Genomic DNA, 25,163 nt, shown 5'->3' on the forward strand with positions numbered 1-25,163 from the left:
CTTTCTACGGGAGGACGCACGGATAACCTGGTCTGCATCCCGCAAGTCAGCATTCATGCAAGCATGCAAAATATAGAAGAAAACCGAGTAGAATGCTACGTACTGTCGTCGATATCCATCATCGCCTGCAGACTCATCTCCTTCTTGCTCGGCAGCGCGTCGACGTCCATGTCCGCTTCGACGGCCACCATCCGGCCTCTGCCCCTACCCGCACCCTTTGTAGCGGGCTTATGGGGGATATCGTCCTCGTTATCTGAGAGGACGACCATGCGTGTCAGCTTTGCAGCTTTCTTTTCCTGTACAGGTATAGATGCGGGCGGAGGTGAGGGTGCTGGTGAGGAGTGGACGACAGAGGAAGCCCTGGACGAGGGGTGCGAGGAAGACGGAGCTTCTTCCTCTTCAGAAGAGTCCATGTTGAGCGCGCTCTTGCGCTTGACACCGCGCTGCACTCGTGTCAGAACTGTGCAGGAACGAGGAGTGACCAGTGATCTATTACCTTAGGCTCCAGTTTGGTCTCAGATCTAGTCGGTAGAGCGGATTTCGAGGCCGCAGGCTTGACAGGCTTTGTAGGAGGTGAGGTTTTCACTTTCGGTTTGGGATCTTCTCTAGGTTTGTCCTCTTTGACCTTAAGCTTTTCTTTGGGTTTCTCGTCCTTTGGCTTGTCCTTCTCTTCCGCCTTCGCCTTCGGTTTCGCCTTGCCCCAATCAAGTGTGCCCGAGGGCTTCAACTTCTTCTGAGGTTCCCCTTCCTTATCCTCTTTTTTGAGAGTATCTTTTGCTTTAGAGACGGCTGGCTCAGTAGCCCTGCGGGAGAGCGGCTCTTTGACGGGTACAGCGGTGAACTTGACGGGCTTGCCTTTCTGCGAGAGTGTGAGACGGTCATGTGCGACGAAACATATAAGCAGTAGCTCACTTGGACATGCGGGCCAATGACCCTACCTAGGAGGGCTGCTTGATCTTGCTTGTGCTTCATGTCTACCTCGTGGACCTTCTCGGAGGGTGTGCAGACGAGACCAGCATCCTACGTAGAAGAAAAACGGATATAGTAAGATATCAAAAGTATAACGAGTGGCAGTAAATGCCACGCACGATAACGGGAGACGGCGAAAGGCAGTATACGTGCTGCGAGAGAATGCGGCCATAGGTGGACTTGACACTCTCAAGGTTCTGTTCTCCGACGAGGGTTACCCGCACTTCTTGGACATGTTCTCCGTCTTCGTCTGTCTGCGAGTTCACGTCAGCGTCGACATCCATGCTATCACCATTAGCAATTCGGGCGGGTGCGAGCTCGCCGGTAAGGAGATATGTTGCGTGAACCGAACCGGAGGAAGGGTCGGGGTTGGCGTGAAAGTTGGCCAGCTCACTGCGCAAGTGATTTTTAGTAAGAAAAGACGCAGACAAGCTTGAATACCAGTGCACTTTTTGGCTGCATTGATATGGATCTTAAACTGCCTGCTCAGCGACCTGAACGTCACCTAGAGATAGAGGAGTTGACATGAGAGATGGTAGAAGCGCATAGTCGGAGACACATACGACGTTCTTATCTATGAAGAGCTGTTTCGTAAGATAATCGTAAATTTCGTTTCCCATCGTGGTCGACGTCGAGGAGGTGCAGCGCTGGCGCTGGAGAACAAGGCGATCGCGAAGTGTCACGCGGTCTGTCACGCGTCGTAAGTTCTATTTCGTGTCACGCCCTCCTGGTTTCTATGTTTGCTCTCGCGAGACGGCAGCCTATAAGTAAGATAGCAATGGTTCCCCGCGCGCTGAGGATCCCCACTCGCCCTGCAGAGGACGACATCGTCCCCGACTCTGAACCAGAGCGTGAGCAGCGCAGGCAGCAACATGCCGATACACGCAGGCTCAGACGCAAGCTCTCGCATTCCCAATCCGACAGCTCCGTAGTTGTGCTCAGCTCAGACGAGGATAATCCACGACCCTTGTACGCCCCACGCCGCACCGTCGTTGAGATCTCGGGTATGTCAGCATGTTTGGCTCCGACTGCTCAGCCCGTCGCGTTCCTGAACAGCATCCCAGACTCTTCAGATATCGATCGAGTAAGTCGCCGCATTCCACCAGCTTATCCAATATCCAGCGAGCACAATGGAGTCGGTGAGGACGTCTGTCACCACCCGACACCGACACCCTTTAAATGATGCTTCCCCCCAGGTGCAGACAACTCCGAGTCCTGTGATGGCGCCACGCGTCTGCCTTCCGTACGGGAAATTCTTGGCCTGCCACGCAACCCACTCTCCGCTTCCCCTACTCGTATTGGGGTTGAGCTGCCTCCGCTAACTGCCACAACGAGAATAATCCTGGTCTCTCCTGACCCTCTGCCAGTCGGTCCAGAGCTCTCGCCGCCACCCCGCCATGTTCGACCTCTTGACCTCGCACGCTTTGCTTACACCGGCTCTTCACGTTCGCTGTCTCGCGCCTCCTCCAGGGCACCCTCTGGTCGTTCTACACCTGCAATGGTCCCGCCGCCGCCTCTGGCCGTTGTTCCCACCACCAGTACCTCTTCGAACGTTGCTACATCGCAGCCGCTCCTGCCCTCCGCGGATCCCAAGGGATCAGAACGACGTAAAGCTCACCGTTCTGCTGTCTTAGATGGCATCTCCGACACCGAGGTCGCCAAGCTCCGTAAATGTGTGTCCTGCGACCTCGCTTGGACCGCGCGCAAAACTGCGCCTCAAAAATCCAAACATATTACCTCCTGCGCAAAGAAATACGGTCTTACGCCAGAAACCGTTCAACATCTTGTTCGCGCCGAATTGCGCCGCATACGCGAGTCGCCTCCTGAGGTCGGCTCCAAGGGCAAGAACAAGGCCAAGAAGGAGGAGGACAAAGAAGAAGAGGACAATGCGGATACGCTCCTAACGGAGACGATCGACGGTGGTACACGCAGGAAACCCGGGCGGCGACCCGCTGTTGTCGAGACTGTGCGAGAGCTTACAGAGACGAGGTCGAGCATCCTTGAGCGTGCACGGCTCCTACTCGGATCTACTGCGAAGCCTTCATCTCTTCCGCAGGACACAGAGAAAGGTGAAGGTATCCCACCCAGAACGCAGCCCTTTGACGAGAGCGCGCTCGCGCGGACGTATCGTCCCACATCGATTTTGCACGGTACGCAGGCTCCGGCGTACGTCCCTAGCCCAACGCGTGCTGTGGCCCCACTTGAGGACGACGAGGACGATGATCTTCCGAAGACACAGCCTTTCGGCGGGAGTGGCCTGGCAGAGCGGTTTGGCAAGGCTCTGATGCATCATCAGACATTGCATGATGGAGACGAACCCGTGAGCCCGCCACGCACGCAACCCTTCGGTGAGAGCGCGCTCGCAAAGCGGTTCGGCACGCGTAAACGCGTGACAGACGACGCAGGCGACTCTCGGACAGCAGGTACCGCAAGTCCAGAGCGACAAGTATTCAGCGTGATGTCCAATTCGTCACCCATTCGCGGCTCTCCTGGTTATGGCGGCCCTCGGCGTGAGGACGACAGCGACGCGGAACTCTGGCTCCCTGAGAACGCACACACTCCTGTGAGTGACTTCCTTTCGTGCGAGAAGCAGTGGGCGGGGCTCACGCATGCAGGGTATACATAGCTCAAACGCAAACACAGGACGTTCGAGGATGCAGAGCCCGTCTGGCTCTCTCCGTGACGTTCCGCCAGATGATGTTGACAACTGGGACGATATACGACACGAAGAGTGTGAATACGACTATAATGATGAATGGGAGAACGTGCGAGATGATGCTGTGATACACTACGACCCCGACAACCTACCCAGTGACGCTTCCAGTCTACCCTCCTCGGAGGACGCACCTATCTGTACACAATCTGCCGCTCGTACACCCGCCTCGCGTCGCAGAACCAGCAAGGACCCGGCTCTTTCGCCAAAGCCGAAGCGCAAGGGCAAGTCCAAGAAGACCTCCAAGCGTGCCTTCGAAGAAAGTGGGAGCGAGAGCGATAAGAATGGCGGGAGATGCGGAGAGCTCAGCGACGACGCGTTGCACGCCGCCTTGCACGCGCGTATCGTCGCCGATGCACAGCTATACGCCAAGATCCTGCGCTACGAGCCCGTCCCGTTCGCAACGTTCCTCGCGCTTGCGGCCGATCTCGACACTTCGCCCACACGGGCCGCACCCACCAAGCCCGAAGGCAGGGGCAAGGGCAAAGGAAAGAAGAGAGCGGACGAGAATACCAGTGATGGGGAGTGCGGGGATCAGGAGAAGGACGTGTCGGGGCGTTTTCGCCTGCGGGTGCGCGACTTTTTGGACGCACAGGCTATCCACTTTTATGGGGACACTGTTGGGAGGGCGAAGACACGGCGCAGTCGTCGTTGAGTGAACTCAAGTTCCGCTGGATCGACATCACTACGAACTAAAGGATGGCATACTGGATTCCGCTAGTTGAATACCTATTGGTGCGATAATACTAGGATACATTACTATTTATTACGTCGGCATGCTTTGTACCTGTTGAAGGGTGTGTCGCCTTGTTGAGAAGGCCTAATCTAGGAGTGTTCGAGTAGATATTGGAGGCGAAAATGGAAAATCTACGGTAGCGAGCCCGCGAATAACCAGGGAAGACTGTAAGCTTCAAACGTCAAGCGAGACGCACGGTTACAGCGCTACATCCTTCAAATCTGCCACCTCGATAACACCACCTACGAGATGGAGGCTGCCCGCGACGAGGACATCGACGGGCCCGGGCCCCTGCCGGGCAGCGTTCACGGCGTGCTCAACGGATGGGAGAACGTGCAGACACTCAGCGGGGAAGGACGGTAACAGAGTACGCCATGCATCGGCAAGTTCGTTCTGCGTCGTGAGCGCCGCAATATCATGCTCGTGAACATTTTTGCTCGTAAGGTCTAGAGCCGAGAGATCAGATGGGGGCCAAGGTACCCATACCAGGAAGACACGCACCGCCCTTGTAGTTTCCACTCGCATACGTCACGTTCGTGCAAAATGCGACTTGGTCAAAGAACGTCTCCTTGCTCTCGCCATCTTTTCCATGCTCCTTGAGGAGTTTTTCGATACCGTCGAGCATTGCACCCAGGAAGCTCGCGCCCGTGCGCCCTGCCGTGCAGTTGAAGATAAGCACACGCCGCGGTTGCCCAGCGAGCGACGTCCGGAGTGTCGCAGTGGGCGAGACGAACCAGCGGACACAGCAGTCGAGACTCTCGAGGGTGTGCGCGCCGTCCAGGAACCACGTTGTCCCTGCATGCGCCGGATCCTGCACGGTCTGGCAGCGACCAGGCCATCGGGCCGCCTCAAGCGCCTTGACGTATGTCTCCGGCAGCTCGTCTGCGGGCGGTGGCGGAATGTTCGCATGCACGGAGAGGAACTTTTGCGCAAGGCGTACGGCTAGTGCGGCATTCTGGTACTGGTGGGCACCTGAGAGACCGAGCTGGATGGTGCTAAGCGCGGGGATCGGATGTACGACTTCAAAGGAGGAGGTCTGTGCTCAGTGTGTGAGTTATGCGATAAGGAGGAGATGGAGAGAGACGTGCCTTAAGCTCGGCAGCGCGCTGCTCGAGCACTTTCATGCCTTCCTCCGGTTGCTCGACTGTCAGCGCTGGCACGTTTGGCTACACAAGTCAGCTTGCGCGGTTCTCTGGGACAGGAAGGATAAGCATGCCTTGTAGATTCCGGCCTTCTGCCATGCTATCTCGGGAATTGTCTTGCCGAGAACGCCAATATGGTCGATGCCGAGCGCGGATACGCCCGTGACAACGGGACGCGGGACGATGTTTGTGCTATCGTATGCGCCGCCGACGCCGACCTCGAGAATCGTCGCGTCGACTTTGAAAGAGAGGAACGCGTGGAAAGCGACGAGAGTCACGAAGCGGAAGTACATGGGCTTTGAAGGAGTAATGGGGTTGGCGCGCTTGGAATCTGGCGTGAGTGGGGCGGATAAGTAGAGGGGAGCGCACGCGTACGACATCGTTCTTGTCGAGCCGGTCCCAGACTTCAAAGAAGAAGCGTGCAAAGTCTTCCTCGGATATGGGGGAGCCGTTTATGCGAATACGCTCACGAACAGCAACCAGATGGGGAGAGGTGTAGAGTCCTGGGTCACGGGTCAGTGGCAGGTGTGGCACGATAGACATGGCTGAACATACCGACTTTCCATTCGGGCTTGACATGGCGAAGGACCGAGTCTGCGAACGCACACGTCGACCCCTTGCCCTTCGTACCGGTGATATGGATGACATTCAAGGCATTCAACTCATCCGGCTAACTGAAGGATGAGAGGCACGGTCCCAGAAACAGGGCTTGGAACACTCACAGTGTAGCCTATCCTGCCAAGATACTCAAGCATCTCCGGAATGGCAAACTGAGTCAAGCGACCGCCAGACGCACGAACGGCGTCAAGGGTGGCGGCATTGCTCTGAAGAGAATTGAGATGGTCGACAGCGTCGGCATAGGACCTAGTGGAGGACATGATTCGGCGAGCTCGAGAAGTGTGTTGGTGAGAGGAGGCAAGGAGGATGACTGCTCGACTAGAAAACCGCGTGAGACCTCTGAGCATCATCAGGGCACCGCCCTGCCCTATCAGAATGCTCGATAGCCTCCCGCGATTTCAATGCAGATGCTGTTCGAAATATTCCAGACAAAGGTTGGCGTCTCCCGAGAAATATGAGTCGCGCGGGCGTGATGGGCGCCCCCGCGTCTTCAACTGTTTTGCGCTTTTGTGGTCAACGACCAACGTTGTGGAACCAACGCCGGCCCGCTTCTCTTATGTTTCGCCATGCACCCTCCCTGGCCACCGCTAGAAACAGCTTAAATGCTCTACGACGCACTCTCTCTACATCCCATGCGTCCGCAAACCCCATAGAAGCCTCGCAATCTACCTCAACTTTGGCAGGTACTTCTATCCCCGCCAAGCGGGAGAGGAATGAGTCTGAGAGACAAGACAGAGACAAAGCCTCCTCATCATCACCTCGTCGACCTGTAGGTCAATATCGCCAGCAGACCCACCCACCACAGCTTCGTGGACCGACCTTGTCATATCGCATCCAGGCTCTCGCCCGAGGTGATTTTATTGACGATGCAGTTCTCCTGCTCAAGAACGCTCCGCTCGACGCACAAAACGTTGTCAATTGGAATACTCTGATTGCTGAGGTCATGAAGGCGAGGAAGTACAAACTTGCTTACAGTGTTTACGTCGATGTGAGTGGCAGTCCGCATATTCCGTATACTATGGTCTGATCACCCCTCAGATGAAGCGACGAGGATTCGTACCCGACTTCATCACGTATGCGACACTGCTGAAGGGCTATGCTCAGATCGACGGAGCGGATTGGCCGCACTACACGCTACAACTTGAGAATGTACACAAAGCATTCGACAGCTTCTTGGCGTGTGCTAAGACCATTAAGGATCAGAAACAAATCCGACCCGAATACACCACTGCACCCATCACCCACTACTTCGTTATCCTCGGCAGGGCCGGACTTCAACAACGGCTCTTCGAGCTGTACAACATCATGAACATTGAAAATCCTACAGCCCTAAGCCCTTTTGTCTACAGTGCCATCTTCACAGCATTGAGCTATAGGAAGATTCTCCCTCCAGGCATGGAAGGCGACGTAGCCCACCAGAATGCGTCGGATGCGAAACTCATCTGGCGTCAGATGCTCAAGAATTTCGACACGCACGGGTACAAGATCGACTCCCACATTGTCCGGAGTCTCTTGTTTATTCTTATCTCTGGACGTCCCGGCGATCAGTTATTCGCGTTCGAGATCATCCGCGAGTACGTGGGCCTTGTGCCGCCTGGAGACCCCCCAGTAAAGCCCAAGGTACCTCTGAATGCCTTCTTACTCGAGAGCGTGCTGCAGCTATGCATGACATGTCGGAAACATTCGCTCTGCATACACTACTTGCTACAGGTGTTGGAGAAGGAGCCTCATGTCGTCGACCACAGGCACTGTGACACCGCATTGCGTGCGCTCGCCGGGCGTGCATCGCTAGGTTCGCTGACCGAGCCATCACAAGCGCTCGGGATCGTCGTGCTTATGCTTCGCGAGGCCGTCCTCAACAAGACCAAGGCCCGTCAGATTTGGCCGACGCTCCACACCTACCGGGCCGCATTCGCTACATGCTGGCGTGGCGGCGACTGGCCAACCGCCGTGCGGCTCTTCGAGCTTATGACGCGCCTCGACGCGGACAACTTCCTTGACAACAAAGAGGCGGGAGTGGCCAGACCCGGACGCACGCTCTGGCCCGATGCGCCGGTGATGTCGTTTCTCGTGCGCACCGCTCTCGTCTCCCGCGAACCCGCGAATATGCGACAGTGCCTGCGCATGGTCGAGCGCATCGGAGTACTCTGGGAGCTGCGGGCCGATGCGAAGCCGGGAGACAAATTCGACATCCGTAGCAAGGAGCGCATATTCGAGTCCAACCACTTCCGTGTGCAGTACGCGCTGAGCACCATCGAGCTCGTTTCCTCCGTGCTAGAGCACAACAAGAAGGCGGTAGCAGGAGCCGCCGGCGAAAGAGACAGCTATGTGGTATCGGAGGAGGAAGAGGAGCGGTGGAAAACGTTGCAGAAGGAAGTGCAGGCGCGCCTGGATGAGAACCCGCCATGGGCGGCAAACACGCTGGTGCCGTGGTTGGAGCAGAATGTGCTCGGAAGTGTGAGAGGTGTCGCGGCGATGGACAGTCATGTAGACTATCAGATGACGAACAGGCACATCAAGTCTGCGTAATCTAGCAATACCCCCTACCTATACACATCACCCCTCGCACGCTTACATAGACTAATTCGAGACTATGAATACGAAAGATTCATTGCTGCATTGCTTTCTGAGCCACTGTATTATACAATACCAGCTCGTCGAAATTCACGAGGCTTCCACCGAAGATATCGAGCGAACTGAGTGGGACCAGTAAGTGGTGGAATATAAGCGGTCCAGCGGGCTTCATACCTGCCGTACGTCAAGTCGACTTTGCCTCCGGAAAGGTTGTCGACCAGGTCCAAGTCTGATATGGCTGACCACAAAAAGATCAACTCCGGAAGTCTTGCATATCGTGAAAAGACTCACATCTTGCCCCGCCAGCGTAAGTTGTGGGAATCGTCACCCACTCGCCCAGCTCTGGAGGAAATAAGACTATGGTGAAGTGGTTAACCCGTATCGAGGCTTACTTTTAACAAGGTCCTCGTCGATGCCTTGGCAGAGCCCTTCCACATCTGCGGCGTGGATCAGAAACTCGCTGCAGTACTTTGCGAGCGTGTCAAGCGACTCTTCAAGTAATACATGAGAGTCGTGGTCTGCTTTGTTATATCTTTACTTACCCTTGCAAACCTCCATTTCTGTAATCCGCTGCCATTTGTCCATAGCGACAAACCAGCGACTATCCTTCCGCCGGCAGCTGACAACGAGAGTGAACAACAATCTTTGCGAGCTAACATAGCCAGACCTTACGTCTACAACCAGACTGTCCTTTCCAACAAGACTAGAGATTTTCTCTAACCTCTCCAGGGAGAACTTTCCCTCCGGAAATAGAAAGGAAGTCACAATGACCTGAGAGTGTTGCAAGGTCAAATATACGATACCACACAGAGTCAGGAGTATAATTACCTTGCTAGCACCAGCTCCTATCCACGCCTGGCAGTTCTGATCGGTAATACCACCACCGACCTGGAGCCCACCTGTGAGGGACTCGTCGAGTCTGTTATTCTACGATCGCCACAGGAACCCCTACCTGGCCAAGCAGCCAACGCCTCCTTTGCCGCATCGTTGTTTCCCTTTCCGAGCATGATGACATGGCCACCCTCCAGTCCGTGCTCCTTGTAGAGCTCCGCATAGTACGCGGTAGGCTTTGTGGCGACGAAGTTTGTCTTGAGTGACTCGGGCGCGTCCGAGAGCGTCCCGCCGACAATCTGCTTGACATGCCCACCATGCAGATCGATGCAAGGTTTGAAAAGCGTACGGCTTTGCTGTCCGGCCATCTTAAGCTTCACTAGCTTCCGGCAGCGTATTCCAGCTCCTGCGGTCGGAGCGTCCAGGTCAAAGGAGCGTCGGGCTATGGCGTCAGCTGCCGAATTTGAAGGAGACTGCTTCACGAGTCGATCTCATTGACGCACGCAGGACCTCCAATTCCGCAAGATTCCCATGATTGCATCCTATCAAGGTTGCTTTGACAGTACATAGCGTAAAATTCAGATTTGTAAGTACTAGTGCTCGCCGTCACCACAGGTATTTGTTGTCTAACCCTCGAGAAGGACTGAAGGACTGAAAAGGTAGCATCGCCGAGAAATAGGCTAGTGTGTTTCGACTCGAATACGGTTCAAACCTTCGAGATTAGGATCAGAGACATCCTACCGGACCTCCTGCCTATACGCCTCGGGTGAAGTGTGGGAGCGTCCCCAGGTGCCTTACAAATCCGCATGTGCACTCTCCTATATATTTCGACGGTAATACACGGAATGTTTCCCTCGAGCACCTCTCCTTCACCCACATCCTCAGAGCATAACCAGAGAAGATGGTCGCATCACTCGCAGGCAAGACTGTTGTTGTCGTCGGGGCCACCTCTGGCATAGGCTACGGCGTCGCGAAAGCGTGCTTGCTCTCTCAGGCCGCGCACGTCGTCGTCGTGGGCACCACCAAGGAGAAGGCGGAGCACACAGTCCAGCGGCTGCGCACCGACATCGCTGCGGAGACAGCCAGTGCCCCTGCGGGGACTCTCCTGCCCGTCAGCGGTACCATCGCGTCTGACGCGCTCGACGCACACGATCTTGCGTCCGTGCGCGCGTTCTGCGATCGTGTCGGCGAGATCGACCATTTGGTCTGGACCAGTGGCGATCCACTTCGCGTGGGCTTCCCACAGGCACTAAGTCTCGACGAGCACCGAGGTGGGTTGCTCCAGCTTCCTCGTCATTACTTCCAGACTTACTGTCCGCTAGACGCATTTGATGTCCGATTCTGGGGCGCAGCGCAAGCTGCACAGTCTATCAAGATTCGCAAGGGCGGGTCTATTACGCTGACCATTGGTACGTCATTTGACGTGCTATCCTTGATATACTGGCAATTCACGCCGCAACAGGCTCGGGCATTGCTCGTCCTCGCCAGCAATGGTCGCTGGCAGTTGGTGTCCTTGGTGCTGTCGATGCCCTCGTCCGCGGTCTCGCAGTCGACCTCGCTCCCGTGCGCGTGAATGTCGTCTGCCCTGGCGTCACAGACACTGAGGTGAGCATAGCACGATGCCTTTCGCCGAAAAAACATGCACTCACAAATCTGTGCTGTGCTATAGCTCTGGAGAGCCATGGACCCCGTCGCAAAACAGAATATGTTCGAAGCTGTCGCGAAGACACTCCCCGTTGGGCATATAGGCTCTGCAGACGAGGTTGCTGAGGCCTATCTTTTCTTGATGAAGTAAGTCTTGAACTCTGGAAGCATCCAGTTATGTTGATACCTCTGCGCAGATGCAGTTTTGTTACAGGTCAGCGCATCGAAGTCGACGGAGGAAACAGGCTCTCGTGAGGAAATATTGTGTCTATAGCAAGCGTTTGTGTATGAAATCATGAGTAGTAATGTCCAGTCGGAATTTTACTTCAGTACGCACTGCGCGTGAAGCAAGATGTATGTACCAACTACCACCGTGGGATTAAGTTCTCTTCTGCCTCAGACCATCACTACATGTAATTCTTGACCACGTAGCAGGCGCATGATGGTGCACTACTGCTTGAGCCTTGCCAAGGGCTAGCGCTCATTAGGCATCTAGAGTAGACCACGGAGACAGTGTAAAGGACACGCCTATCAACTTAGGTTTGTTGGGCAGCGAGAGTGGTGTCTAACGAGCCATTTAGGAGGTGGAGAGAAAGCCTGCACGCATACCGAGGCATCAGCGTGTAAAGAGCCTCCGACGTACTGGGAGAAGCGTGAGCGCCGCTGGCGTACTGGACTACGGGCACCGGTAAGGTCATCAGCCCCAGCTCCAAATCTGAGGCAGCTGGCCAGCCTCGGGTGAAGTCAGATCTGGAAGCCTTGGGTGTCATGTAAATATCAGCCTATGATAATAATCCAAAAGGGTATACATCGGGTGTCATTCATCTGTAGCGACGTACCAATGGTAAACTTTCCGTCGGCAGCTGGTGACGAAAGTAAAGACCTTTGCGAGTCGATACAGGCTTGATAGTCTACAGATCGGAGCCTACAGCAATGACCTACTCGAGGCCGGAGGCATACGAGGACTGCTGGAACCTGCCCATACGAACGAGTATCGTCATCTGCGCATAGCCGGTGCATAATTATGACGGAGGACCACTGGCGCATCACTTCTGGACACGACAGAACATTGTTACTATCGCACCCTTCGCAGCGGTAGCACCATCCATGGCTCCGGGGTGTTCAGAAAACCAAACGTCTGTCTTTACAGGGGGAAAAAATCGCCTTTGCAACGCAAGTGGTGTGCATTGTGTCAGCGACGACAGAACAAGCACCGCTGTCGAAGTCGCAAAGGAGATGTGTAAGCATATAGCAGTGAGCTACGCCAGCAATGGAACAGTGGTCCTCATGCTCACTGGCAACAACCAACTCACCGGAAGTACCAACCGCATTGCACAAGGATTTGGCTAGACTAACAGCGTCCGGGCAACCATAAGAGAAGCGCTGTTTTCGTAATACTATGGTAACCGCGAGGAGGCCAGAGGCTCGAGTTGAAGAGCCGCATGTAGGTGCCTCTGCACTGGGATGCACCATCCTGGGCCTTTGCGAACCACTGACATTTGGTAGTCGGATAGCGCCAATATCACTTTGTCATATTGCGGTAGGCTGGTGATGCTAGTAGCCTTTGCTGAGGTAACAAGTGCAGCTACGGAATGGTAAACCCGAAATGACCGAATACGCTGACGACAACTCAGAATGCAGAATGGCTCAAATAGTGATTAGATAACACAAACGCCTATAACACGAAATCTGGCTTCGATTGTTCGCAACCTCCAAGGAACCTCGAGCACGGGAACTGCGCATACGTATTTCACGGCCTCATTGTCGCACGCAGAATTTTAATTTCCAACCTGCTCGTCATCATGACACCCTGTATATTACGGGGCTGTCCTTACAATCATTGCATACTAGATGGCAGATTTGTAAGTGTTCAACATTACCACGCACGGGTATTTGATGCCTAACCCTCGGGGAGCCGCCTAGGTTCTCACGAGTGGTAGCTTCGCTGCTCTCCGCGATTGCTGTCTTCGCGGCTGCGGTCGCCGAATGTCATGGTCGGCTCACTGGCTACCACAAATAGATGATGAAGACGGAGTCACACGGATACAGGTCAAGCAAAGAAAGCCTGGGCAATCGGTGTCCAGTACTCAGCTTCCTCGGGGGATAGTCCCGTGTTCAATAGCCCCTGGGAGGCTTGCGAGGGGATCATCGCCGGAAAATGGGCTGGTGTGTACCAATATGGTCCAAACCTTCGAGAATAGGATCAAAGGCATCCTACTGGACCTCCCACGTATACGCCTGTGGGAGCATTCTCAAGCACTGTGTTACAAATCCGCAAGCTCATTCCCTCCTATAACTCTTGAGAATAACGGGCGGAACATTGTCCTCGAGCACCTCTCCTTCTCCTCCGTCCCAAAGCACAAACCGAAAAGATGGTCGTATCACTCATTGGCAAGACTGTTGTGGTCGTCGGAGGCACTTCTGGCATAGGCTACGGCGTCGCAAAAGCGAGCCTGCTCTCGCAGGCGGCGCGCGTCGTCGTCGTGGGCACCACCAAAGAGAAGGCGGAGCGCACGGTCCAACGTTTGCACGCAGATATCGCCGCAGAGACCGCCAGCGCCCCTGCGGGGACCCTCCCGTCCATCAATGGCACTATCACGCCCGACGCACTCGACGCACACGACCTTACGTCCGTGAGCGCGTTTTGTGAGCGCGTGGGCGAAGTCGACCATCTTGTCTGGACTAGTGGCGATGCACTTCGCACAGGCTTCCCACAGAATCTCGATGAGAACCGGGGTGAGTCGCTCATCTTTGCGGGCATCATTTGCAGGCTCATCGTCCGCTAGACATATTTGATGTACGGTTCTGGGGCGCTGCACAAGCTGCGCAGTCTATCAAGATTCGTCCGGGCGGGTCTATTACACTGACAATTGGTGCGTCGCTCGATGCGTCACCCTAGCATACCAAGGGCTTATCCTCAACAGGCGCGGCCATTGCTCGTCCTCGCAAGGGATGGTCGCTGGTTGTCAGTATCATCGGTGCGGTTGATGCGCTCGTTCGCGGTCTTGCCGTAGACCTCGCTCCTGTGCGCGTGAACGTCGTCTGCCCTGGCATCGTCGACACGGAGGTGAGCACAAAGTGACGCCTCCCCCGAAAGAGCATACATTTACATATCTGTACTATGCTACAGCTCTGGAAAGACATGAATACTGCTACAAAGCAGGGTATGTTCGAAGCCGCCGCGAAGTCACTCCCCGTCGGGCACGTAGGCAGTCCAGAAGAGATCGCCGAGGCTTACCTTTTCTTGATGAAGTAAGTCTTCAGCTTCGGAAGTGTCCGACGATACTAACACGTACCCAGGTGTGGTTTTATCACAGGTCAGCGCATCGAAGTCGATGGAGGGAGCAGGCTCGCGTGAGGGTAATATTTTGTGTATAGCAAGAGCCTGTATATGAATGACTGTGAATAATACCCAATCAGAATCTGACCTCAGCGGGTGCTGTACCTGAAGCGAGACGTGGCGTCAGCGATCACAGTATCCCTTCCAGTGCCGCCATCTTCACTCGCGAGGATCGTCCGCCCGTGCCCAAGCCGTTCCATTCACCGACATTCTCTGTACACTAAGTACCAAGAGTATCTCTCTGGGACTTTCTCCGTGAGGGATCATCGTTTTCGATGCATGGCACTGGGAGCTATAAGCAGTGTTGTGCCGGTCAGTGACTGGTCAATGAGACCGACCTCGGCAGCCAATCGCGTGGCGCTTCCGACGCTGAAAGCTTGGCCTGCTCTGCTCAAATACCACAGCCTATACACCCAGAACCTGGTACGAATCACTCTATTTCTTTGCGATGACTACGGTAAGCTACTCAATTCCCGAGCTATTGATAGGCTGTTGTAGTACATTAGAGAAGATATGATACCTCCGCTCCGTTATTCTTCCAAAGCATAAGCCATTTCGTCTGAAATTTATCCAAACGAAGGTCGTTTGAAGATATCTGGCAGCAGGAGATCCGCTATGTTAGGACACAGAAATGTAAAGTCAAATTCGCTTTATGTGCGCAGAATGTAAGTATGATAGGTGCCTAGGTTGGGTAATTTTGCTGGTCGATACCAATACTAGGTCTAGCGAAGTTAAGAAGGAACAGACTATGGCGTCGGCAGTGCATCACGCGATGCAGTCAAAGTCATGCTCGAAAGATCCGCAGCCTGTGCGAGGCTCGGCGGCTGCACGTCGAAGTGCATCGCGTTCAAGTTCGCCTATGCAGGAGCAGACCTGTTGCAGTGCCGTTCCCCGGATTGTCGGAGCCAGGGGAGCGCATGTTAAAAGGGTTAAAAGGGTTGGAGAAAGGCGAGAATGCCGCCGAGGGGCTGGAGTTGCAAGCAGATTTATTATTCTGAGACCGCGCCTGGTCACAGCCTCTAGAGGCGACGGGGAGCTGCAGTTGCGCTCTGTCCGTCCATTTGTAGCGCAGCCATCGTGAAAGCTGATTCCTGATCGGTTGGGAGATAACCAGCAGGCAAGCCGGGAACGTCGGAGTTGTGCTTCGTCTTTGTGGGTTGGGACACGTTTGTAGAATACGTAGGCTGTGGGTGGGCTACAAGGAGACCGACTTCCTCAACGAGACGGTGGTACGCCTGGATTGTAATCGCCTTCAACTTAATGAGCACGCGCTTGGTGACCTCGGCGTAAGCGACACGTTGCTCCGGGCTAACGAAAGGGCTTGTCAAGAGTTTGTGAACAACAGCGGAACCATTGACTTGGTTGCTGAGAACATCGGTTAGGACACGGTCGTTCGGAGACTGGAATAGGGCTTCCACAACCCGAGCGGACGCCTCAGGCTCAACCTTTTGGTTGACGATCCTGAGTACCGCCAAAGAAGCCAGGTCGTGTGTGCAGAGATGAGATAGGCGAGGTGTGAAACGTCGCGCCAGCAGGCTATAGCGCGACGGGAAGTTGGAGGTGTCAAGCAACCAAGTCAACAGGAGAGCGCTGTTCAGGTTGGTCGCGAGTGAAATTGAGTCGCGGATGATAGCGGTGGCGATCTTGTGTTGCTGGCTGACGGTGACGTGAGAGCTTTCCAGACAGGCCCTCATACTGCGGGCTCCAAAAAGTCCTTGAGCGATCCTCCAGAGATGGCCGTCCATGGCCTCGAATAAGAAATCAGTCGTAGGAGAGCCAAAGCGAAGACAGCATCTAGCGTACGTACAAGTTAGCAAGTTGAAGAGGTCAGGAGAGACTACCACTTACTGCACAACATGATTACCAAACTGATCCAATAACAGTGACAGCACATAGGGCCGAAGGTTTTGGGTAACGAGAGCCACCTCTTCCGGTGTCTGCACGCATTCTATAATCTTCTGGGCTGCCCAAGTGCCGTTCCTGTTAATACCGATCATGGCGAGATGAGGGGCAACGCGTTCCAGCATGGCAAGACGAGTCCCGGCAGAGCACTTCTCGAACAGCTTTTGAACGATTTGGAAATAGGTACATCAATTGATTTACCTTTCAAAGTACACCAAAATACGTACCGTGTTTCCCAGCCAATCCATAGCAACATCTGCTATCTCGTCATCAAGGAAATTAGCCGCGACATCATCTACATCTTCTACGGTAATCTTGCTGGTAATCAAACGCTTGCGGAACTCGTGCAGTTTAGACCCATCCCAACGCCTGTTGTGCGACCTTTCAGAGATCAACGGGAAGATGCAAATAGGGGTGCTGGGGTTAGAACTGGGCAGTATCGGCGACGGAGCCGTAGAGTATTGTGGAGACGGGTTGAAAGACGACTCAATAATCATACCCTCCAGATGCCGGACAGAGTGTGTAGATGCGTCACTTTCGCCATTAGGAGTGTATGACGATTCCGGGTCGTTCGTAAATTGATCATCGTGCGGGGTTTTCAAGAAGCTTGGGGAGCAGTCCTCTGAAGGCTGCGTTATGGATCCAACTCGAGCCATATGAGGATTTGCGGCGAAGCGGGGAATGACCCATACTCACCCTTGTTGTCACCCACTGTGATAACGGGTCGCACTTGCTCAAAAGCAGCGGCAGTGTCAATCGGCCAGTTCGCTAACCGGCTGAAGATAAGCGCATATCTCGTTGTAGGGAGGCGACACGCTTACTTGGGGACCAGATGTCATACAGGTCGTCGTGACAGACAATTGCACTTTCGGCGGGTGATTTCTGCTCAAGGCGAATCATGAGACTTGGGTGGGTACTTCGATAAAATGGACACTTACCGAGAGAATATAATCCAAAGCTGCGTTCAAAGGGTCGCTGGACTGCGGGGAGGCCGATGAGCTCAAGCTGCTATCCTGGGCAGAAAACACTTACTTCCCATGTTGACTCTGGCATTTGTACAACTTCGTATTCCTCAATTTCAGCATCGTCAGAGTTGTCCCCCGCGGCCACCGCTGCAACAGGGACAGACAGTTTAGAAAAAGCGATGATCTTGAGAGACTTCACTGACCTGCAGAGCTTTCCGTGTCATTCCATGGTTGCGGATCCCGAGGCTCCGCTTGTGCCTTCGGTTTCAAGCGCATGAGAGGCAGCGCTCTACGCATCCTGAAATAGCGGAGGAACAAACACTGGTCCTGTCTAGCCTCTCCGTCCTTGAGTGGCGGACTGACGCGATGCTCGGCTGACGCTCGTATATCGTTCGTGCAATCAAGGTCGAAGGCAAAATCGACGAACGGAACTTCCTTCGCAGAGAATGACATTGTGTGTGATTCGCCGCAATTTCGCGCTGCAGCAAGGGCCCAGCTGTCCGTCTTGACGCAGCCGTATACCAATATTATGTCCTCCGGTTTGATTATGAGCTTCAGATCGTCTTTCGCGAAAGCGTACCAAGACTCGTGGTGAGTTCGCATGTACTCAGGGAATTGTGAGCACTTGTGCACACGGGAAGACGTCAGCGAGGCGCCTGGAATCACGACGGCTCCCTGCTCCCTGTGACATTTAAACGTGTACGAAAATCCGGCATTCTTGCTGCGCAACGTTGTCCACATCAACATTCGTTCAACAATTTTGCGGGTGGAACGAAGAGCTTACACTGTCATTGCCGTTCCTGCTGAGACACAAGACATAGACTGGCTGTAGATCGGGTTTGAGGCGAGGAAGTTGTCTGTCGTGTGCAAAAAGCGATATTCGTCATATTCCAGAGGGACGAATCCTTTGGGAACACCCCGCACGTTGATGGGGTCGTCCGCTGGGCGAAGAACGTTGAAGAGACGGTAGAAGCCTCCGTCGTCTAGGTATCCAACGTCCCCGATAAGAACCTCACCGAACTTTACTACAGGCTCAGGGAACCACAGTGGTTCGCCATGCCCATGTCTGCGGAGCTCTTGGGCATATACATCGGCAGAGCTAGAAGTCATTGCGGAGAGAGCGAGACACCTATTGTGAGGGGAGGATGTGAGGAAGGGTCGCCATCGATAAGACGCTGCGTACGCTTCAAGGGTATATTAAATGATGTCCAAGTAGGGACAGCATTGCGATGCAACGTGCGAAAGCAAAGCTGTTAGGCCTCACATGCTGTCCCAGGGGAGGGTAGACGCACAACCATGAGCGTAAGTGGAGCATCAGACTAGAGTGGTTGACTTACTGTTTCGTCCTCAGCGTCGTCACAGCAGAATCTCCTTCAGGTGCAATCGCTGAGACGTACAAAGCCCTAGTGACGGCACGGTCGATTAAAGATTAGACTGTGATAATCATACATAAGCTCGTTTGCTGTGCTCTGGAGAAAATTCTGAACATGAGGCACTCCAAGAGCGCACAGATACGTGGGGCTTACTTGATGACTTCCGACACATGAAGGCGCTGGAGAGGTTCAGGGCACTTGCCGCGTATAGCGCACATCCATGGCCAGTGCAGAGGATTGACAGCAGATATGAAAAATTCCAAGTCAATTTTGGTATTGTACAAGACAGTCGGATTCCAAGCTCTCTGCATGCCACTAGTAGGACATGGACTGCTCAATGATGTGCGTGAGATGTTCCCGGCCATCCTCGCCAGCGACATCACCAACACCGGGCGCGAGATCGAGCACACGCCGCTGAGGCAGCGTGCCTTCGACGAGCCTCGGGATGTCCGCGTTGGTGTAGCCTACCGCTTTGAGTCCGCGGGGAACGTCGATGCCGTCGAGGAACTGCGCGATTGCCTCATACAGGTACGCGCCAACCTCGGGATCGGGAATAGACGCGATAGACGGGTCGGAGGACGTGGTGCGCCTGAGGATTGCGAGGGCCTCACGGTGGCGTGAGGGGGCTGAGGGGGCCGTAAATTGGAAGACAGCAGGACCAGTGAGGGCGACGCTGCGTATAGGTTAGATAAGAAGTATCAATAGTACCACTAATACTTACGAGACACCATGAGGGATAATCGGATGGTCAACGTTATATCCGGGGTGCTGCCACTTCGGTCCTGTCTTGTTCAAACCAGAGATCTGATTGTACAGTTAGCATTTAGTGAATAAGTAGCTTAAAGTCAACGCTCTTACAGGATAACTAATGCCGTGGCACAAATGCACACCAGCATTACCGAACCCGATACCTGCAAACGAAGCTGCGAGACTGGGGGAAATTTGAGATAATTATCACTAAAGGCAACAAACGGCTTACAGCATCTGTCTCAGAGCTTCGTGGTCACTTTGATCCTTTGCGACGCGAGGCAGCATCTCCACTGTCGTCCTCAATGCCCACATGGAGAAGACGTCAGCGACTGGATTACTACCCTGATACGCAGGTCGCAAAATAGGATTCGCCGGCCGGGGAGTGCGCTCCGTGTAAGGAATGGCGGTGTAGCTTTCCAGGCTGTGGAAGAGAACATCCAGGCCTGCGCTGATATGCAGCTCTATGGGCACATGAGACCACGTTGACCGACTTGCGAAGAAGCTAGCATACCTCGGGAGCAGCTGCGTGTGTTTAGAGTATCCACGATGCCGAGAGTGGGCTTGAGCGCGCGGTTTGCGATGCCAGTCTTGAAGTTCATGGATGTAATGTCGAGAATAGCCGTTCCGGTCGTTTCAGCGCCAGTTCCTGCAGTTGTAGGAACGGCGATCAATGGCCTGAGCTTTTCTGCAATTGGAAGACCTTTGCCGACTGGGGCGTTGATGAAGTCGAAGAGATCAGCGTCCTTGTAAACAGTGAATCTTGCGAATCTCGTCAGTACTACAAGAAAGCGCTGCATGTCTCCGAGCACATACAAGTTGGCAGCCTTGGCAGTATCCATGACACTTCCGCCTCCGACACTATAACAGTCGCATGAGCACAGAGCTCTCTGTACGAAGAAGTAGACCTACGCAAGGAAATGGCTACAGTCATGCTTCCGCGACCAAGCTATAGCATCCCGCCAACTCGCTTCCGTGGGTTCTGTAACGACTCTGTCATAAACCTCGAAGGCAAGGTCTTTCTGCGACTCAAGGGACGCTATAGCCTGTATTATGATTTTGTGATGAGTCTCTGGCCTTTGAGTTCGAGGTGGGAACATACCATCTTCATTGCAGGTAGATCCTTGACATTCGGATCTGTAAAGACGGCGACCTGGAAAAAACGCCATAAGGCGAGGTTACAAGACTGCCAGGATTTTAGTGCGAACCTTCCTCGCTTTCATGTTCTTAAAGTCCATGCCAACCTCGCGCGTAACGCCTTCTCCGAACCTGAGGTTCGCAGCGGCGACCTGAGAGTGTGCAATTTCAGCACTAAGCTAACGACACGCCGTGTGTCCCACGAACCTCAAACGCGTATTCCTTCTCAGGCGGCGGCATGTCCACCGGAGTCGCGTACTTTCTCATCTGGTTGATGGCCTGCATGGGATTGTGGACGCCGCCAGAGCGGCATCCATGGCAGGGGCACGCTGAGTGCTGGACAGCGTTGATGAGACGGCGGATGACGCCTCTGGGGGCGGCCTTGGTGGACATGGTGGGCCTGTTCAGGGTGGTGTCGGGACGTGTGAGAAAGGAGGGCCGGAGGCGCAAGGTATTTATGCGGCCATTAGTGGAAGGAACCGAACCGGAAAACTCCAAACGGAACCCGGAGGAGGATCACGAGAGTGAGGCGGCGGGCTCTTCACGTGTTCGCGTGCGGAGGCGTCTGAGGTCGCTTGCGGCATTGGCGGATGCACAGTCCGAAACGTTTCGTCTTCGGACTTCATGTCGACAGTATTCATCGGACCTCAGGGGTCTGACCTTCGGGCGCAGCATTGGTTTGAGAGTGAGCAGCAATAAGTTTGGCCCTGACTGAGACCAGAAGAATATACCCAAGGAGTTACAACGAATGCTGCATATTGTGATAGCGCCATCAAGTTTAGGTTCCAAATGAGAATGAGGATGGCGAGAGGGCTCCAGTTCATTCCGATGTTCTTCTACTCATTCATGTGCAGCGTTGCGATAGTAACAGTGCAGCCAGGAATTGAACGGGAGTAACATCGAAGCAAATCGTGAGAACTGCGCTATGCTTACCGACGCTGAGTCCGCTTGAAAGGTTGATTGAAGCCGCCATCAGACTGGGCACAAAGAACCCAATGGGATCAAAACATCCAGACGGTTGGCCTTTCTGCAGGGCCTGCTGCCAGCTCATGCCACCGTGCTCTGCGCTCTGCACACTGTCCTTTCTCCTGGTGCTGTTCCCAGACACCCGTCGGTCCCTCCCACACCCATTCTCTTCCAGTCACTCGTTCAGTTTCGGTCACTTACATCCCCATGAAGTCCTCGGTGCTTCCTCTTGCTCTCACGCTCTCCGGCACCCTCGCAAACGCGCTCGTTTTCCCGGTCAAGCAAGCCAGGCATGCAGCGACAACGCTTCAGAGAAGAAGCGGCAGCACATCCTATGCCCGCCCGAAGGTCCTGGCGGCTGCTTCATCCGAGACCCCCGATGAGATAGACATGTCGTGAGTAATGGCACAGCTCGAAGCTCTCCAACGGCCTCACAAGTCCGTGAACGTCAAGTACATACCATGATATCATATACCTCGCTAATGTGAGTGCTTTATCCTCTCATTGCTGTCGCGACCCTGGAGTCGGTCCCAATGGAATGCCGGGGTGTGGAGTAACACGGTTACTCCCGTGCAACCTTTCATGGCGCCCCTCGTTCCTTTATACGTCACAAGCCTAAAGGCAAATTGCTGACAATCAAACGGTATAGATCACCATAGGAGGCAACGGTACGTGCCGAACATCTACTGTTGTGATCCTTCTCTAAGCGGACCTATCAGACTACCAGGTCCAATTGGACACCGGCTCCTCGGATCTTTGGGTGAAAGGTCCGACATCCCCTTTGCCAGGCGCACAGCAAACGGTGCGTTATGCGACCCGTTGTGTAACTTCCATGTCTGACCCGCTTCCAGGACATAACGTACAACCTGACCGTAAGTCCCAGTTCCTTCATGCCCAAACGTGTACATTCACAGCTATCAATTCTAGTATGGCATTGGTTGGGCGTACGGAGAAGTGAATTATTCTCCAGTACAGTTTGCGGGGTGCGCACAGCGCTTCAGACCAACCTGGCTCTTGCTAATCGAACTCTTGTCCCAGGATCTCCATTCCCTCGCAGGCCTACCTCGACGTGTCTCAAGCGCAGAACCCAGCACTCGCATACGGTGCTGTTGGCATCGTAGGACTTGGCTTCACCCAGCTGTCCACCATTGACGCGCTGGTCAACCATACTGGCGCCAGCACCGGGCGCAGCCTGCTGTACAACGCGTTCGAGAACAGCAAGGCGGAGCCCAATTACATCGCGTTTTCGCTCCAGCGTTCCTCGGACCCAAATGACGAGGTCGAGGGCGCATTCTCTATTGGTGAGAGACGATTCGTGGGTGCACGGCCGGTTGCAAAAGTTTACGTGTGCGTCAGGCGAGGTTGACCCGCAGTACCAGGCCGTCCTGGGAAACGAGCCGATACCCACTTGGCCAGAAAGCTACCCTTCGAGGTGGAGCATTCTTCTGGATGCTGTGCTCATCAGTGGCGAGCAGGCAGTACCTGTGTCCAGCGTGGTCGCGGGTGTCCCTGAGGGCCAGGCGGTCGTGCTTCTTGATAGCGGAACGTCTTGGACGTACGTGGTTCCACGCTGCCGCGAAACTCTTTGCTGACGCACATGCCAGGTATGCACCGCCAGACGTATGCACCGCCATATACGGCAGCGTCCCCGGTGCGACCTTCGACGATGATCTCGGTCAGTGGACAGTTCCGTGCGGTGCAGAGATCGATATCGCCCTGCAGTTTGGGTATGTGTCAGACTGCTCCCGTGCTTACGCGTTGTTGACGCGGCTTTCAGCGGCCAAGTGTATCCTATTCACCCTCTTGATGTCAACGCGCAGAGCCTCACCGACCCTACCGTCTGCGCTGGTACTTTCCTTCCGCAAGCAGTAACCGTTGGCGCGGGAGAGTTGTCAGTGTGCTTATTGTCTCCTGCGGAAAATTTCACTCATGCGTCCATTTCATTCAAACTGCTCAGCGACTGGCTCATCGGCGACAACGTCCTCCGGTCGATCTACTCGATCTACGATTTTGGCGACTACGACTCTTTGGGCAACATGGGCAATCCCTACGTCAAGCTGCTCTCCCTCGTCGACCCTGCCCAGGCGTCTGCCGACTTCCATCAGCTGCGCGGAGGTACCGCTGCCACGAACATCACCTACAACGCGGCAAACTCCACAAGCCTAGCTTCCGGCGGCGGCAGCGTCGCCGTCTCGCTTTCTGCCGACATGGTGCACACGATCAGCCAGCTCGGGAGCTACCTGCCCGTCGTGCTCGCGATCATGGCGCTGAACGCGCTCGCGGTGCTCCTGCTCGTCGCCGCGGCGTTCGCGTACATGTGCCGGAGGCGGCGGGCCAAGGTCCGCGCGCGCAGGACCCCGGGCAGGATGACCCCGATGCCGGTGGACCCCGCGTTGTCGGCGTCGGCGTTCGGCATGGGCATGGGCATGCTGCCCGGCGGCGGCAGCGGCGGCGAGGGACACACCTACGAGCCGGTGTCGATGGCGCTCTCGGAGGACACCTTCGTGCCGCCGTCGCCGGCGTTCCAGAAGGAGGGCTCCTCGAAGCTGCGTCCTTTGTCGGTCGCATGAGTATATCTGCCTGCACGGCTCCGCTACCGGATGCATTGGATTTAGCTATCTCTTTTCTTTTTTTGGTTGGAGGGACAGTTGTGCAATTGCTTTTCTGGATGGAGGGACAGTTTTGCAATTGCTTTTTCTCTGTACACACGCGTAGGATAACTTTTTTGTTCGTCTGTCTGGACTATGGTGCTTCTGCCAATACATTTTGATCCATGCTTGGTCTCGCGGACGCCGAGGCTCGAGGCCGCTGTCGTCATCACTGGCTTCGTTCACGGCGGCAATTCGCACGGCGTGCCGGGCGCAGGGGAGGGATGCAGCCGCGTCTCCTGTAGATGAATGCGGCGTGGCCAATGTATCGCCTTCTGGCGAAGGCCAGAAGGCTCGGGTTCGAGTGTTGGTGCGGCAAGGGATTCGTATTTCCAGCTGGGCTCCCACACTTTGCGTCTTCTCACTGCGGGCGGTAATGAGACGAAGGGCTGTTTGCGATGGCCTGATAAGGGACCGCGGCTGCCACGACGCGAAGCGACTCGTTGTTGTTGTTGCTGCTGCCATTGCGGGGGACCCTAGTATTTGAAGGCGCCTGTGGCTGATCATATCTGCGTGGCGGACAAGTCCGAGGAACCAACTGCTGGGACGAACGCTTACGTCTGGGCAGTCGCCACAGGACGCGATCGCACATGAGCCTGAGCGGAATGATCGGACGTGCATGCACACCCACAGGCCGCGCGGGCGGCACCGAGTTGTCCTCGTTGCGGGCTGGTGTTGCCTGACCTGGGCTGGCGACGCTCGTTCGTGGGCTACGATAATTGAGGATGGCGTGCAACGTGTTGCGCTAGGGAGCCCCCGCTGTCGAAGAGAACCTGTGCGGGAGGGCGCCCCGCGCGGACGAGGGGAACACGAGGGGTACATGCGTTGTTGTGTAGCGTGTTGTTTCAGTGCTCGCTG

General features: G+C 54.9%; 10 protein-coding genes across 10 annotated transcripts; 3 read left to right on the top strand and 7 right to left on the bottom strand.

Moving 5' to 3' along the window:
- Nucleotides 1-85: 85 nt before the first annotated feature.
- Nucleotides 86-455, bottom strand: PHACADRAFT_249758 (uncharacterized protein). Its single transcript, XM_007391834.1, has one exon. It carries the CDS (start codon nucleotides 411-413, stop codon nucleotides 96-98), a length of 318 nt encoding a protein of 105 aa, XP_007391896.1. The 5' UTR covers nucleotides 414-455; the 3' UTR covers nucleotides 86-95.
- A 597-nt stretch (nucleotides 456-1,052) lies between these two features.
- PHACADRAFT_86706 (uncharacterized protein) lies at nucleotides 1,053-1,589 on the bottom strand (the record flags this gene model as incomplete). The annotated part of the gene is given in 3 exon segments (XM_007391835.1): nucleotides 1,053-1,401; nucleotides 1,419-1,474; nucleotides 1,533-1,589. The coding sequence occupies 3 exon segments, from the start codon at nucleotides 1,587-1,589 to the stop codon at nucleotides 1,053-1,055; spliced, it is 462 nt and encodes a 153-aa protein (XP_007391897.1).
- Nucleotides 1,590-3,580: 1,991 nt separating this feature from the next.
- Nucleotides 3,581-6,621, bottom strand: PHACADRAFT_181339 (uncharacterized protein). Its single transcript, XM_007391836.1, has 7 exons — nucleotides 6,283-6,621; nucleotides 6,116-6,230; nucleotides 5,936-6,063; nucleotides 5,635-5,883; nucleotides 5,507-5,584; nucleotides 4,920-5,454; nucleotides 3,581-4,864 (listed from the first exon to the last, which is right to left on the bottom strand). Exons 1-7 carry the CDS (start codon nucleotides 6,526-6,528, stop codon nucleotides 4,617-4,619), a joined length of 1,599 nt encoding a protein of 532 aa, XP_007391898.1. The 5' UTR covers nucleotides 6,529-6,621; the 3' UTR covers nucleotides 3,581-4,616.
- Nucleotides 6,622-7,198: 577 nt separating this feature from the next.
- PHACADRAFT_136930 (uncharacterized protein) lies at nucleotides 7,199-10,047 on the bottom strand. The gene is made up of 8 exons (XM_007391837.1): nucleotides 9,705-10,047; nucleotides 9,581-9,651; nucleotides 9,420-9,523; nucleotides 9,295-9,371; nucleotides 9,145-9,243; nucleotides 9,044-9,094; nucleotides 8,927-8,990; nucleotides 7,199-8,874 (listed from the first exon to the last, which is right to left on the bottom strand). The coding sequence occupies exons 1-8, from the start codon at nucleotides 9,949-9,951 to the stop codon at nucleotides 8,787-8,789; spliced, it is 801 nt and encodes a 266-aa protein (XP_007391899.1). The 5' UTR covers nucleotides 9,952-10,047; the 3' UTR covers nucleotides 7,199-8,786.
- A 410-nt stretch (nucleotides 10,048-10,457) lies between these two features.
- PHACADRAFT_249761 (uncharacterized protein) lies at nucleotides 10,458-11,748 on the top strand. The gene is made up of 5 exons (XM_007391838.1): nucleotides 10,458-10,854; nucleotides 10,906-10,992; nucleotides 11,046-11,188; nucleotides 11,253-11,374; nucleotides 11,425-11,748. The coding sequence occupies exons 1-5, from the start codon at nucleotides 10,485-10,487 to the stop codon at nucleotides 11,480-11,482; spliced, it is 780 nt and encodes a 259-aa protein (XP_007391900.1). The 5' UTR covers nucleotides 10,458-10,484; the 3' UTR covers nucleotides 11,483-11,748.
- Nucleotides 11,749-13,563: 1,815 nt separating this feature from the next.
- PHACADRAFT_249763 (uncharacterized protein) lies at nucleotides 13,564-14,653 on the top strand. Its single transcript, XM_007391839.1, has 5 exons — nucleotides 13,564-13,963; nucleotides 14,014-14,100; nucleotides 14,152-14,294; nucleotides 14,358-14,479; nucleotides 14,528-14,653. Exons 1-5 carry the CDS (start codon nucleotides 13,600-13,602, stop codon nucleotides 14,583-14,585), a joined length of 774 nt encoding a protein of 257 aa, XP_007391901.1. The 5' UTR covers nucleotides 13,564-13,599; the 3' UTR covers nucleotides 14,586-14,653.
- Nucleotides 14,654-15,586: 933 nt separating this feature from the next.
- Nucleotides 15,587-16,966, bottom strand: PHACADRAFT_86495 (uncharacterized protein; the record flags this gene model as incomplete). Its single annotated transcript, XM_007391840.1, has 3 exons — nucleotides 15,587-16,361; nucleotides 16,416-16,630; nucleotides 16,685-16,966. The coding sequence occupies 3 exons, from the start codon at nucleotides 16,964-16,966 to the stop codon at nucleotides 15,587-15,589; spliced, it is 1,272 nt and encodes a 423-aa protein (XP_007391902.1).
- Nucleotides 16,967-17,629: 663 nt separating this feature from the next.
- PHACADRAFT_136937 (uncharacterized protein) lies at nucleotides 17,630-18,589 on the bottom strand (the record flags this gene model as incomplete). The annotated part of the gene is made up of 2 exons (XM_007391841.1): nucleotides 18,219-18,589; nucleotides 17,630-18,155 (listed from the first exon to the last, which is right to left on the bottom strand). The coding sequence occupies exons 1-2, from the start codon at nucleotides 18,542-18,544 to the stop codon at nucleotides 17,630-17,632; spliced, it is 852 nt and encodes a 283-aa protein (XP_007391903.1). The 5' UTR covers nucleotides 18,545-18,589.
- Nucleotides 18,590-19,046: 457 nt separating this feature from the next.
- Nucleotides 19,047-21,117, bottom strand: PHACADRAFT_249766 (uncharacterized protein). The gene is made up of 10 exons (XM_007391842.1): nucleotides 20,899-21,117; nucleotides 20,763-20,843; nucleotides 20,657-20,707; nucleotides 20,467-20,600; nucleotides 20,371-20,415; nucleotides 20,069-20,316; nucleotides 19,787-20,018; nucleotides 19,666-19,738; nucleotides 19,529-19,611; nucleotides 19,047-19,480 (listed from the first exon to the last, which is right to left on the bottom strand). Exons 1-10 carry the CDS (start codon nucleotides 21,082-21,084, stop codon nucleotides 19,123-19,125), a joined length of 1,491 nt encoding a protein of 496 aa, XP_007391904.1. The 5' UTR covers nucleotides 21,085-21,117; the 3' UTR covers nucleotides 19,047-19,122.
- Nucleotides 21,118-21,753: 636 nt separating this feature from the next.
- Nucleotides 21,754-24,428, top strand: PHACADRAFT_249769 (uncharacterized protein). Its single transcript, XM_007391843.1, has 11 exons — nucleotides 21,754-22,052; nucleotides 22,111-22,141; nucleotides 22,307-22,325; nucleotides 22,377-22,459; nucleotides 22,509-22,529; nucleotides 22,585-22,640; nucleotides 22,696-22,958; nucleotides 23,014-23,212; nucleotides 23,262-23,384; nucleotides 23,435-23,548; nucleotides 23,615-24,428. The coding sequence occupies exons 1-11, from the start codon at nucleotides 21,865-21,867 to the stop codon at nucleotides 24,225-24,227; spliced, it is 1,710 nt and encodes a 569-aa protein (XP_007391905.1). The 5' UTR covers nucleotides 21,754-21,864; the 3' UTR covers nucleotides 24,228-24,428.
- Nucleotides 24,429-25,163: the final 735 nt, after the last annotated feature.

This window comes from Phanerochaete carnosa (genome assembly GCF_000300595.1).
Source record: "Phanerochaete carnosa HHB-10118-sp unplaced genomic scaffold PHACAscaffold_2, whole genome shotgun sequence".
Classification (NCBI taxonomy): domain Eukaryota; kingdom Fungi; phylum Basidiomycota; class Agaricomycetes; order Polyporales; family Phanerochaetaceae; genus Phanerochaete; species Phanerochaete carnosa.

Excerpts from the sequence above, each read along its gene's own strand:
- PHACADRAFT_249758 (XM_007391834.1), bottom strand. The coding sequence starts at position 413 with ATGGACTCTTCTGAAGAGGAAGAAGCTCCGTCTTCCTCGCACCCCTCG.
- PHACADRAFT_181339 (XM_007391836.1), bottom strand. The coding sequence starts at position 6,528 with ATGATGCTCAGAGGTCTCACGCGGTTTTCTAGTCGAGCAGTCATCCTC. Across the intron at positions 5,884-5,935 it reads GGCTCGACAAGAACGATGTC|CGCGCCAACCCCATTACTCC; the intron begins GTACGCGTGCGC and ends CCAGATTCCAAG. Across the intron at positions 5,585-5,634 it reads AGAAGGCCGGAATCTACAAG|CCAAACGTGCCAGCGCTGAC; the intron begins GCATGCTTATCC and ends TGACTTGTGTAG.
- PHACADRAFT_136930 (XM_007391837.1), bottom strand. The coding sequence starts at position 9,951 with ATGGCCGGACAGCAAAGCCGTACGCTTTTCAAACCTTGCATCGATCTG. Across the intron at positions 9,095-9,144 it reads CGACGAGGACCTTGTTAAAA|AGCTGGGCGAGTGGGTGACG; the intron begins GTAAGCCTCGAT and ends TATTTCCTCCAG. Across the intron at positions 8,875-8,926 it reads GTCGACTTGACGTACGGCAG|TTCGCTCGATATCTTCGGTG; the intron begins GTATGAAGCCCG and ends GGTCCCACTCAG.
- PHACADRAFT_249761 (XM_007391838.1), top strand. The coding sequence starts at position 10,485 with ATGGTCGCATCACTCGCAGGCAAGACTGTTGTTGTCGTCGGGGCCACC. Across the intron at positions 10,993-11,045 it reads GTCTATTACGCTGACCATTG|GCTCGGGCATTGCTCGTCCT; the intron begins GTACGTCATTTG and ends ACGCCGCAACAG. Across the intron at positions 11,189-11,252 it reads CTGGCGTCACAGACACTGAG|CTCTGGAGAGCCATGGACCC; the intron begins GTGAGCATAGCA and ends GCTGTGCTATAG.
- PHACADRAFT_249763 (XM_007391839.1), top strand. The coding sequence starts at position 13,600 with ATGGTCGTATCACTCATTGGCAAGACTGTTGTGGTCGTCGGAGGCACT. Across the intron at positions 14,101-14,151 it reads GTCTATTACACTGACAATTG|GCGCGGCCATTGCTCGTCCT; the intron begins GTGCGTCGCTCG and ends TATCCTCAACAG. Across the intron at positions 14,295-14,357 it reads CTGGCATCGTCGACACGGAG|CTCTGGAAAGACATGAATAC; the intron begins GTGAGCACAAAG and ends ACTATGCTACAG.
- PHACADRAFT_249766 (XM_007391842.1), bottom strand. The coding sequence starts at position 21,084 with ATGTCCACCAAGGCCGCCCCCAGAGGCGTCATCCGCCGTCTCATCAAC. Across the intron at positions 20,416-20,466 it reads GACTGTAGCCATTTCCTTGC|TGTCGGAGGCGGAAGTGTCA; the intron begins GTAGGTCTACTT and ends CGACTGTTATAG. Across the intron at positions 19,612-19,665 it reads GCCACGGCATTAGTTATCCT|ATCTCTGGTTTGAACAAGAC; the intron begins GTAAGAGCGTTG and ends CTGTACAATCAG.
- PHACADRAFT_249769 (XM_007391843.1), top strand. The coding sequence starts at position 21,865 with ATGAAGTCCTCGGTGCTTCCTCTTGCTCTCACGCTCTCCGGCACCCTC. Across the intron at positions 22,530-22,584 it reads ACATAACGTACAACCTGACC|TATGGCATTGGTTGGGCGTA; the intron begins GTAAGTCCCAGT and ends TATCAATTCTAG. Across the intron at positions 23,213-23,261 it reads GATAGCGGAACGTCTTGGAC|GTATGCACCGCCAGACGTAT; the intron begins GTACGTGGTTCC and ends CGCACATGCCAG.